General features: G+C 34.3%; 1 protein-coding gene across 1 annotated transcript; it reads right to left on the bottom strand.

Moving 5' to 3' along the window:
* Window positions 1-854: 854 nt before the first annotated feature.
* LOC127871833 (cyclin-K-like) lies at window positions 855-12,868 on the bottom strand. The gene is made up of 10 exons (XM_052415067.1): window positions 12,845-12,868; window positions 12,494-12,631; window positions 9,411-9,492; window positions 8,867-8,998; window positions 8,334-8,439; window positions 7,199-7,256; window positions 6,062-6,237; window positions 4,017-4,162; window positions 2,367-2,519; window positions 855-1,997 (listed from the first exon to the last, which is right to left on the bottom strand). The coding sequence occupies exons 2-10, from the start codon at window positions 12,628-12,630 to the stop codon at window positions 1,323-1,325; spliced, it is 1,665 nt and encodes a 554-aa protein (XP_052271027.1). The 5' UTR covers window position 12,631; window positions 12,845-12,868; the 3' UTR covers window positions 855-1,322.
* Between the last annotated feature and the right edge of the window lie 10 nt (window positions 12,869-12,878).

The following is a 12,878-nucleotide window of genomic DNA, read 5'->3' on the forward strand; positions in this document are numbered from 1 at the left end:
ATCCTTCAGACTTTGGCGGTGATAAAAAATAACCAAAATACCCGGATGTGCACATGCACATTTGGGTTCGTTTGTCATTTTTCATCACATTACTATCTGATTTACAATCGACACAAATTTAAAAGCTATTTTTTTCCAGTCACAATGATTTAGTAGGTGCATGTGTATGAAATTGTTTTGCTCTAAAACTAAAAGGGCCATAACCACATATAAGGAAAACAACATTTGAAATTACCGTGTTGCATAAGTTAACATGCTGGTTAATATGTTGAAAACTTAATTGCACTGCCTGCATGTTTTGTCATGTAAAAACAGTTGCTTTCAATGAAGTTTTTAGCTTCAGGAAAACATATTGTTGGTGTTTTTTTGTTATTTCATTTTAAGATCTCGCAAAGATTTTTAAGTGATAATGTGTGGCATGCAATAACCAATCTGGCAATGTTTTTCTTATGTCTTTTGTAAATGGGTATTTTGCTTTCAAACAACGCTAATGAAGTGGTTCTGGCCTCAAACTGTCAAGTTAAATATTTTGTTGTTAAATCTCTGTAGCAGCAATACATATAAGTTACATGAACATTAAAATACAAAGGACAGCCAAGAGCGAATCTATATGATCTGAAAGAGGGGGCATACAAATGTATTACCATGGTTTGCACTGCTTATGTGTCACCTTTTTTTGATGTGGTCGACAAAAACAAAATTTATTTTAAGAAAACAACATTGAATCCAATCAATGGTATTGCTTCAATCAGCATCATGAATATTTAATAAATCTCACATTAATAAGTATCTGGGCTTAAAGGCAAGTATATATGTGTAGACCTTAACCTTGGTCTATTTCTAAAAAAACATGCTTGCTTTGTATTTATTTATTCAGAAATTTTAAAAGATAATCTATTAAATGACAATCACAATGCCTTTCAGGAAAACACATTTAAGGCATTTTTCTATTATGCAGGTCAGGTTGTCAGTATGGTAAAACAAATCCAAGACAGTCTTTCGTTCATATTTATGCCATTTACTTTACCAGTTCTCAAACATTGGCAATGTGTAAGACACATACATACCCAATCTTCTGAAGAAAACCAAAAAACGCCTTTATCAGTTTTTTTTATGAACACATTTTTTATATAAAATTTGTGTTACAGTGTATACAGAATACATGCACACAATTATTCACTTTTCTTAAAAACCAATAAGATTTACGAGTTATCCAAATAACCTGATATTGACCCATTCTTCAAACACAGGATTCAGTCAACAATTTTCACAGAAACATGATTATAAGAACTGACATTTCACCCAAAACCAGTCCCAGTATTTCACCTTCCAGTGATTCTGACAGTTGCAAGGGCAGAGGAAGGTCGAGGCTGCGGGCCCCTCTGGTTGGACCTGTGGCGTGGGGCAGCATTGGCCCCTTGCTGTGCTGCGCTATACTGCCCCTGGGCTCCAAACTGCTGCTGCTGACCCCCTGGGCTGGGTGTAGGCTGCTGATAGTTCTGATAACCACCAGGAAACTGGGAGTAAGTCGTGCCTTGAAACTGCTGAGGCTGTGCACTGGCCTGCTGCAACTGTTGTTGTTGTTGTTGGAAACCTTGTCCTTGTCTGTTTGAATTAGAGACTGGCCCAGGGGCGATGGCGCTGGCAGGGTACTGAGTTGGGTTGTATCCAGGCGGGTACTGGGTGTTCCCATACTGTTGGGCTGCTAAGGGCGGGGGACCTCCAGGTGCTACAGGGGGCGGGGGTTGGGTGTAGCCCGTGGGATAGCTCTGGGACACCGCCTGGGCGTATGTGGCTGTCTGGGTGCCACCCATGATGTTCTGTATGCTCTGGGCTCCCTCGCCTGACATGAAGGAGGCCTGGAACTGGGTGGAGGCCACGTAAGGATTGTACTGGGTGTAGTCTGTGCTGCCCTGGGAGGGAGGGTAGCTAGTGGGTGGGGCTGCCTGGGGGTTGGAAGGGTTGCTACCGTACATGTCTGGGCCTAACCCACCAGCCTGAAACATGCAGAAATACATGTTTGTGAGTACAAAAAATCAATTTACACTGAATAATGGGTAAAATATTTGTAATTCACAGTCGGAACTCAACTCATGTATTTTTTATAATTTTCAAAATCAAATGTAGTTTATTTAAGTTATTTTCGATATTATATACGACAAATTAATATGAATAAAAAACAGCAACTTTCTACCTCCAACTAATCAAAATGTTTTGCAATTATTTCCCATTACAGTGAGTTTTCATACCATACATGATTCTCACTTATGTACATTATGTTAAAGTAAAAAATCCTGACAGATAAAATATAAATACATCTCATGCCGCAACTTAAATGAAAATCTGACATAAAACTAGCAGACTACCTTTCCGCTGGTATCTGACTGCTGAGGCTGAGTGATTCCTCTAGTAGATTCTCTCCCCTTATCACTCTTCTGTGGAGTTAGTTTTTTGCCAGATTCATGCTTCAGTGACTTCACAGACTGGTTCCCTGGTGTGACTGGGTCAGATGGTGTGGACTGGAAATTGAGGTTAAAGTGTGCTGCGATTAGTAAAATTGTAAACAAGATAAATGGTATTTGTGGTATTTGTTGTAGAAAGGTAACGTTAAATCACTTGAAAACATATTTGATTAAGGAAAAGCTTCATTCAGTCAGTCAAAAAACAATTTGATTTTATGTAAATTATCCCCATATGGACAACATGATATTTTATAGTATAAAAACACTAGTGAGAACTTGAAAAAAGAGGGCCTGAAAGGCCCAAAGTCGCTGACCTGAGATAACAAGATATTATTGGGACAAATCTTCTGACCAAGTTTCATGAAGATCGGAAAATAAATGTGGCCTCTAGAGTGTTAACAAGATTTTACTATAGCCATATAAGGAAAAATGCCCGCCCTTGGAAGCCATGTTTTTCAAGCAAACATAATTATTTTCGAACTCATCCAAGATATCACTGAGACCAATCTTCTGACCAATGAAGATTAGACAATAAATATGGCCTCTAGAGTGTTAACAAGGTTTTACTTTAGCCATATATAGCCATATAAGGAAAAATGCCCTGCCCCTGGTGGCCATGTTTTTAAAGCAATCAAAACCATTTTCGAACCCATCCAAGATATCATTGGGACAAATCTTCTGACCAACTTTCATGATGATCGGAAAATAAATTTGACCTCTTAGAGTGTTAACAAGGTTTTACTAAAGCCATATAAGAAAAAATGCCCCGCCCCCTGGTGACAATGTTTTTCAACCAACCGGCATTATTTTCAAACTCATCCAAGATATCATTGGGATGAATCTTCTGACCAAGTTTCATGAAGAACGGACAATAAATGTGGCCTCGAGAGTGTTAGCAAGATTTTACCAAAGCCATATAGCCATATAAGGAAAAATGTCCCACCCCTTGGCAGCCATGTTTTTCAAGCAAAGGTTACCATTTTTGAACTCATCCAAGATATCATTGAGACCAATTTTCTGACCAAATTTCATGAAGATTGGACAATAAATGTGGCCTCTAGAGAGTTAACAAAAACGCACAACGGACAAAAGGCGATCACAAAAACTCACCATGAGCACGTTGTGCTCAGGTGAGCAAACAAGAGCATCGCATAACAGGTGGTGCCACGCTCTGCTGCGAAAGCTTGTCAGAATTTTTTTTTTTTTTTTTTTTAGAGGTCACAGTGACCTTGACCTTTGACCTAGAGACCCAAAAATGAGTGTGGTGTGTAGAACTCATCAAGATGCAGCTACATGTGAAGTTTCAAAGTTGTAGATAGAAGAACTTTGATTTTAGAGCCAATGTTCAAAACCTTAACAAAATGTTAAGGTTTTAGCACGACGCGGACAGCAGATGGCGAGCTGGCTATAACAACACCTCGGGTTTTCTCCGAAAACAGCCTAGCTAAAAACTATAAACAGGTAAAAATTTATTTTACTTCCATCATCTTTTGATTTACAACCTTACATATTCTATAATTAAACAAATGTTTGAAACTTCAAGCTAGTCAGTACCTGCAGGGACCTCTTCCTTTCCCCAGACTGGGAGTTTGGTGTGCGAGAGGCGTTCTGATTGGGTGGGGGAGGGGGTGGGGAGTCGCCAGGGTCAGCTGACCTCTGATTGGATGGCGAGTATAGGTCCAGCACTTGGTGGCAGACATCTGGAATAGAAGACATCATGCATTAATTGATGTTCGCTTTGAAAAAAGAGGCTTTATTCTTGTGAGTAAAATTTTGTCCCAATTTAGCCTGTACAATTCGTGTAGGCTTATCAGGGATGACAATCTCCCCATTTATTGTATTTTTAGTAAAAAAAGAAGTCTTTTGCAAAACATGCGGCCTGCTCAGTTTAACCTGGGACAACACTTAAAGCTCTCTTTTTCCAAGGAACAAATTATTCCATTTTATTTTTTAATTGATATTAAAACTAGTTAGTAGTATGCTAAATTGACTTAAAAATAAGCATTTATATCAATAACTGTTAAGAGTTTAAGAATTCAAGCTTAAACAAGAGCTTGTCCGAATCACCGCCGAAATGTGTTTGCTTGTATGACAACATTTGTTTTAGAGAGTAGAATAATATTTGTAACAAGAGATGTGTTCGTCAGAAACACAATGCCTCCTATTGCGTCGCATTGAAATTATTATTTTTTTGACCTTTGACCTTGAAGGATGACCTTGACCTTGAACTTCCACCACTCAAAATGTGCAGCTTCATGAGAACGCCGCTTTGAAAAAATAAATTGTTTTTTTTGTTTTGATCTTTGACCTTGAAGGATGCTCTTGACCTTGAACTTCCACCACTCAAAATGTGCAGCTTCATGAGATACACATGCATGCCAAATATCAAGTTGCTTTCTTCAATATTGAAAAAGTTATGGACAATGTTAAAGTTTTTTTCGGACGGAGAGACAGATTTTTTATTTATTTTTGACCTTTGACCTTGAAGGATGACCTTGACCTTGAACTTCCACCACTCAAAATGTGCAGCTTCATGAGATACACATGCATGCCAAATATCAAGTTGCTATCTTCAATATTGAAAAAAGGTATGACCATTAAAGTTTTCGGACGGACGGACTGACTGACAGACAGTTCAACTGCTATATGCCACCCTACCGGGAGCATAAAAACAAATAAAGGAAGATAATTCATTATGCTCCGGACAAAAATTTACTTTAAAATTATATAAAAGGGGAGATAATTCAAAAACTAAGGTAGATAGAGTTTTGGTTCTTGGTCACTGCACTTCTCCTAGTTGCCATCTGTTTATATTTAAAGTTTCAAGTAAATCCCTTTAGTAGATTTAGAGTTATGCTCCGGACAAAAATTTACTTTAAAGTTATATAAAAGAGGAGATAATTCAAAAACTAAGGTAGACAGAGTTATGGTTCTTAGTCACTGCACTTTTCCTACTTGCCATCTGTTTATATTTCAAGTTTCAAGTAAATCCCTTCAGTAGATTTAGAGTTATGCTCCGGACAAAAATTTACTTTAAAATTATATAAAAGGGGAGATAATTAAAAAACTAAGGTAGATAGAGTTGTGGTTCTTGGTCACTGCTCTTCTCCTAGTTGCCATCTGTTTATATTTTAAGTTTCAAGTAAATCTCTTTTAGTATATTTAGAGTTATGCTCCGGACAAAAATTGACTTTAAAGTTATATAAAAGGGGAGATAATTCAAAAACTAAGGTAGATAGAGTTATGGTTCTTGGTCACTGCACTTTTCCTAGTTGCCATCTGTTTATATTCTAAGTTTAAAGTAAATCCATTGAATAGATTTGGAGTTATGCTCCAGACAAAGTTTCGGCCGGACGGACAGGACCAATTACTATATCCCTTCCGAATTTTTTTTTGGCGGGGATAATAAACACTTTTCTTAAACATGTTTTGAATAATGTTCTGTATAGTTCCATAACTAATAATCAAAAGAAAAAATAATTAATCTTCTATGTAAGAAGCTTTCCATTTAATATTTCATTGAAATATTTTCAATCATTGGAAGAAAAACATCTAGTATCATACTGAACATAACCATTCATACAAACAACTGTCCTCACCTTCCATCAGGTCGACAGAGAGATCTGTTACGAGGGATTCCCACCAGCGCTGCTTGAGCCCTGCTGTCTTCCCCTCCCAGTCTGTGATCTCAAACTTGTTGAGCCGGGTACCGAGGTACATCAGAGAGGTCGCGATGATCTCTGGTTCCCACTGCAGACACAGTGTCGTACACAGGCTGAAAAATGCAAAAAATATTTGAATGAAATTATTCTGGCCAGCTTCCTTACAAATTTCCTGGACGACATAAATAAATGATAGTATTAAATTACAACTAGTGTCAGATCTATATTATATCAAATAATATGCATAGAAAATTAATATCAGGTAATAGTAGTGATAAAGCAGGAAAGATGTTTACATCGTGTAACTTGACTAGACCTCCCAATGTCATTTCATTGAAATAACGTAATTCAATTTATCAGTCAAACAAAAAGTAGCCAATGAAAATACTCAAAATGCTATATTAAACATATTCAAGATAAAAATATTTTTAATGGTTAAATCACATAAAAAACAATGTTCAGCATGTGATGGATGATAGATTTTTGTGCTGTTTGATGAAAATGTCTAAAGTCAAAAGGGACAGCATGAATAGGTGAACTCATCTGTATCTTCAACCCTACAACATTTTGCAGTCTGCACCATTCATTATGCAAAGACCTAAGATTGCACAAGAAACAGGATGCTGCTAAAAAGGGGCAGAGTGGAAAGCCAAAACAAGCTTATGACATTTTCTAACAAAATGCTGAATCAAAGTCATTTCGTATCCTAACACTAATAATGAAGGGTTTAAAGGCTAGGCATTTCATTGGGTTGAGGAGCAGCACACAGAATGCTGCTATTTCCCTATATGAGCCTTGTTTTGAGAAAAGTGGGCTTCATGCATAAGTGCAAAGTGTCATACCAGACTAGCCTGGGCAGTCTGCACAGGCTAATTAAGGATGACACATTCCACTTGAAATTAAATTTTCGTTTAAAGAAGGTCACTTCTTAACCGAATCCAGTGTAGGCGGAAAATGTTGTCCCTCATTAGCCTGTGTAGACTGCACATGCTTATCTAGGACAACATTTGACGCAAATGTATTCAGTCCAGATTCCCAGAGCAAGGCTCATATAGATATTTCAGTACAGCCTACCTGTCATTGATGAAGGTCCAGGCCATCTGGACCAGCTTTTGGACCTTCTCCTTTTCAGCTGCAGATACAACATCAGTGATAGAATGATACACAATACTGTGGCTTTGTTTTATTTCATATACATGCAATTTCTTGGATTCATAAACCAGTTATATTAACTGGATCTTTCATTGAAGGATTTTTTTGTCTGCTAAAAGACTTTGTACATGTATGAAATGTTCCTTGATAAAACATTTGATTTCATGGTTAAGCTGACCTATTGAAATCCACTAAAATTTGTGTTTGACCAAAAATATTATTTGCAAGTTTAAAACACAAAAGTGTGATTGTAAAATATTATCAGATTTTTATATGTTATACAAGACTGCTAGCAAGTGGAAAAACTGTACAACAATAATATATCACTTACATGTATATGCAGCTGGTAATTATAGTTATTAACACTTTAACACTGAGATACGTATGTATACGCATTTGTAGCCCCTTAGAAAGTAAAATGTTACTAAATACCTTTCTTACTAAATTCAAGCTTTAAGGCTTCATTTCCAACCTTTAGTTTTATACTGATGAGCAGCATAAAAACCTTAACAGACTACGAGTTACTTGCAGGCTGATCTTGTTTAATGCTGTTTGCAAAAGCAATTTTCACTTTGGTTCTTATGGGGGAAAGGGTTAAGTGAGGCAATAATAATAAAAACAATATCAAGTTTTCGCCCACTGATGGACAGAAAAACAGAGAGAAGGATGGTTATACAGGCGACGTTCATATTTAAGCCCAATATGTTAATCTTGCTAGACGGAAGTTTTCAAATCAATACAATTCTAAGTATTTGTCAATTGATAGAAAGAATAACCCTAACCTTTGACCTCCAGTGAAAAATAGGAGGTTGTGTATAACTCTCATATAAGTGAAATTCAAATTTAATCAAAGTTTTCCAGACGGGCAGACTGAAAACCTGAAGACCCCTCCAGTGAAAAAACGAAAAAAGTTTAAATTTCCATACTCACATCTTTCATCATGTCTTGCTATAAAACATTTTTTTACAAGACATTTTAATATTGCATATAAGACTTTAAATTGTTAACTGTAAATTAAACATAAAAATGTAACGCTATTGTCTATTCTCTAACATACCTTTGATCATTTTGGCATACTTGAGGAGGTATGCATAGGGATGCTCAGTCTGAAGGTCAAACTTGATTGTCTGCAGGAGAATCCTCTCTAGTGTCATAACCTCTTCCTAAAAAAATATCAGGAGATCTCTGAGATAATTTAATTAGTTTAAATGCTCAGATTTTTCCAGGTTTCCAGAATTTTCTTTTTCTGAATAACTATATTCAAATAATTTTAATTGTTTGAAAAGCTGCACAAAAAGCGTCCACTATATTATAATCAAAATCACAATCAAGCATGAAAACAGAAAACATGTGAATGTCCATTATTTTTTTTATTATTGATTATTACCTTTTTATTGGTCAGAGGTGTACATGAATGTTATATTGTGAAGCCAATAGAAACTTGTTTATATGAGTGCAAAATACTTAATGAGATTAAATTGGCAACTAAATTGAGACATGTGGAATAAGCTCTCCGACCCTGAAAACTGTATGAAGCTCATGCTAACTGCTAAATTAATAGCATGCATTTTTTATTTTACAAGAACATACCCTTGGATCGCTTCCAAACTGAGCAAACTGTTTGGGGTTTAGAATTGTTTGTGATATTTTAATAATGTCTTTGCACTTTTTTGGTGTCTCTTCTACCTTTCCTGCTAGGAACAGACAGCATGAAGCTGTAACCTGTAAAAACATATGATGCATTCTTGCTTCAAGCAACAGACATTTATTAAATAAGCAAAATAGGTTTTACAGAGTTGTTTAGTATTAATACTAACATATATATAGATTGTGATTGTTTCCATAATTATATTTCAATCAAGTGTTCAAATAAAGTTTGTACCACATATATTTAATAGTGTTCCAAACAATAAAATACTAGGTTACTCAAAGTAGCTTTTGTTAAGTTTTTCCATAAATAACATATGATATAATTTAAGGATATAAATTTCAAAACTGTTAATGATAATACTGCTAAAGCATTTATAACGGTTTAAAGTTAAATGTTAAACCATAACAACAAAAAATAGGTATAAATACCTCTTAAAACCATTTACAATAAAAAAAAAAAAGTTAAACTATTGTATCAACTTACGTATCTCGGAAAGTCTTTGAAGGAATGAAACATATAAAATCTATGGAAGTACACCACCCCTGTTGCACAAGTATCATATCGTCTGACATCGAGTTAAGGTTATAAAGCAAAACATTGCTAAAACATAGTGTTGTTCTGTTTATTGAATTTATTATCATTTCTGTATAATGATCATTCTGGGCATTATAATTAAAGGCAGAGTGGGCCAACTCACTATGCTGTTTTACATCAAGCAAAAACAAATAGGTAATCACTGATATTCTCATTATTAACAATAAATATTCTGGTAATAAGTGGTATCATGAGGAAGTATACATCGGTTTCCATAATTGACTCAAATTATTGACCAATGTTTTATTTAATAAACCAAATGACCAATTAAGTTCAGCTACTTTAAATTTCTGTTCCAACTCTCATATTTTTCGACATTAGCAAAGACTGCAAAGGAGTAATTACATTACATCATGTTATAATGTTGATTGTACACTAAGTGGTCAGTAATGTGTAACAGTCATTTTAATTTGTATATATAATTACTTATATAGTAATGAAGGATTACTGTTCAACAACCCATTAGTTGTGTGCCAACCAGAGCAACATATTTTTTACTTTTCAAGGCACAATAAAATAAAACTTAAACAAGACACATTCAAATAAGTCTTAACTTTGAGTGAAAGGTTAGAGAGAAATAGCATCATATTTAGTACTCAGATCTTCATTATGCTACTACTGGAAGATGCTGTTATAATAGTCATAAAAGGCCAATGTATATACATGTAGCTTGTTGTGTATGTTTACTTTCAACTATACAAAATAGCTATTCCCTCTAAGTCTAATTGTTAAAAAAATATTCAAGCACATAACAATTTTTTTTATACAAAATATGGAAATACACTTTCCAAACAGCATTTAAAACAGATATATGTATAAGTCAAATTAGCTGCATTTTGCATCATTCAGGGTATGGTTTTCCATAAAAATTAGGTTAGGAGGTAAACTAATCTTGTGTTATCACGGGGATAATTAAAAGGGGTTATGGAGGTTTCGGTAAATGACAAGTTCGGTAAATTGATTTATATAGTAAATGCCGTGGAGGTTTCGGTAAATTGGTATAAATAGGGATTATCGCACCTTTTGTTGATAAGCGAGTACATTAATTGAGTTGTTTGGCACTAATTAAATTATCTGTTTAAATGTACGGAGTTGATTTTTTCAATTTAGAGATGTTTGCAAAGTGTTAATATTAATTATCCAGGCTTGCAACCTGTTAATATTCTAATCAAGGGAGGTAAATTATATATTAAAAGTTTATCTTTAGGTCATGATCGTTTTGTATTTTATTTATGTTTTTAAACAATTAGTTGATAAAAACCTTAATTAAAGCGTATCAGATAATAAAATAATAATGTGGTTCTTACAAGAGTTGGCCTCCACGTGGCAAGAGCTGGGCAACATATTCATTATGTTGGCAAACTACCTCATGTTTATATAATGAGAAATTTTCGGTGGTTTAAAATACTAAGCTCAAATATGTTAGTTTCTTATATAAATAAATTTCTCGCTTCTTTTTTCCTTCAATCAGGTCAGCACATAAGGTTAAAATAATCTACATATTTATGTTTAGATCGTGAACATGCTTTAACACTGGTGGCCGAGTTTTTACTTACACGACCAGTAACTTTCAAACTGTGAAATAAACAAACGTTTTCCATCTTTAATCATGTTTAGTCCCATTAAATTGTACTGTGTCCTATATATATATATATATATATATATCACATTTTATTGTACTGTGTCATAAATGTATCTCATTTTTATAAGAAATGAAATGAAATGAAATCAGCATGCGGAAAATCTGAATGATAATAATGTGTCGTATTAATATTGTACTGTGTCATAAATGGATCTTATTAATATGTGACTACTCCCTCATTTTTTTTAAATGACATGAAATATGCAAATATGTCATATATATATATATATATATATATATATATATATATTGTATCCATGTTTTACTTGTTGCTTATTTATAATATATGGTAAATAAAAAACGAATTATAGGGTCAATCAGTTATTATTTTTTTATTCAACGGATTTGTTCAGGCTAAAAATGATAGAATGTTATTTTGGCCGTAAAACCCATTGTTCCAGTACAGTAGCCAGGTGGCTGTGTATTAATTTGATAAGATAGTGATCATCACAGCAGCTTGCTATTACACAGTGTATTCATTCTGCTGGCGTTGTGTTAGATGTCATTATTATCGGTTTTCAATTATGTGTATCTCTTCGCTTAACTCAACGTTCAATGGCACACACACTTAACATAATTATAAAACATAACGCGTATCATTATATTACTTTTTATTAATTACGTACACGTATTAGATTTGATATATTGTTTTTTTTCTTGTGTTTTTCTCAACCAGAAAGAAATAATAAAACATGTAATATAAAATTCAACATTTGGCTCTTACAAGAGGTGGCCTCCACGTGGCAAGAGCTTTGGTTTCATATTTATTATGTTGGCAAACTACCCCATGTTTATATATTGAGAAATTGAGTGTTTATCGGTGGTCTAAAATACGATTGCGCTTTATATTTAAACTGAAATCATTTTTATTAAATCATTTTTTACAAGAAACTTTTTTAAATAGCATTAAACTTAATTGAAGAACTTACATTGATTCCGCCATAAATCATTATTTATTATTACTATTATGTTATTTAAATAAAAGCACCAATTATAAAAAAAAACAGTATTGCGTTATTTAAATCGTAAATTTACCTACAATATCCTAACAGAATTCGTTTTTCGGAGGTAGCTCATTCATTTCCCTTTATTCTTTACCGTAGGCATAGCATTAATTACTCAACTCAAAATTTATCCACAGTTTGCAAATAAATGCCCCTAATGTTATTGTAAGCCAATAATAGGTGTCATTAACACCTCGTTGTATGTATACCACCTATATAAAAACCAATTTACCGAACCATCCACGGCATTTACTATATAAATCAATTTACCGAACTTGTCATTTACCGAAACCTCCAGCACCCATTAAAAGCCCATCAAAGGATACAACTTTAATTTTGTACCAGCATCAACTATAAATCTAGCCCCTTCTCTTCTGTATCGGTTTTCTGTTGTAGAATCAATGCCATCACGATATGAAGGCGAATTCTTTATCTCTTTCTTTTCATAATACCAACATGGCATTCTGAAAAATAGCATATGTTAACGACTATTTCGTCCGAATAAAACATCCGAATCAGAGGTCCGACACATAAGATAACTGTTGAAATAATGTTTACTTCAAAATTCAGGAACATGACATAAGAATAAACATAAATTATGACGGATAAAGTACAATTCGTTTGTTTTTGTTGGGGAAAAGACGCAATCAAATAAGAGTTGAAGAAATCATAAATACCTTGTTGTTGTTGTTGTTTTTCGACTATTGAAAT

This window comes from Dreissena polymorpha, chromosome 3 (assembly GCF_020536995.1).
Source record: "Dreissena polymorpha isolate Duluth1 chromosome 3, UMN_Dpol_1.0, whole genome shotgun sequence".
Taxonomy (NCBI): Eukaryota; Metazoa; Mollusca; class Bivalvia; order Myida; family Dreissenidae; genus Dreissena; species Dreissena polymorpha.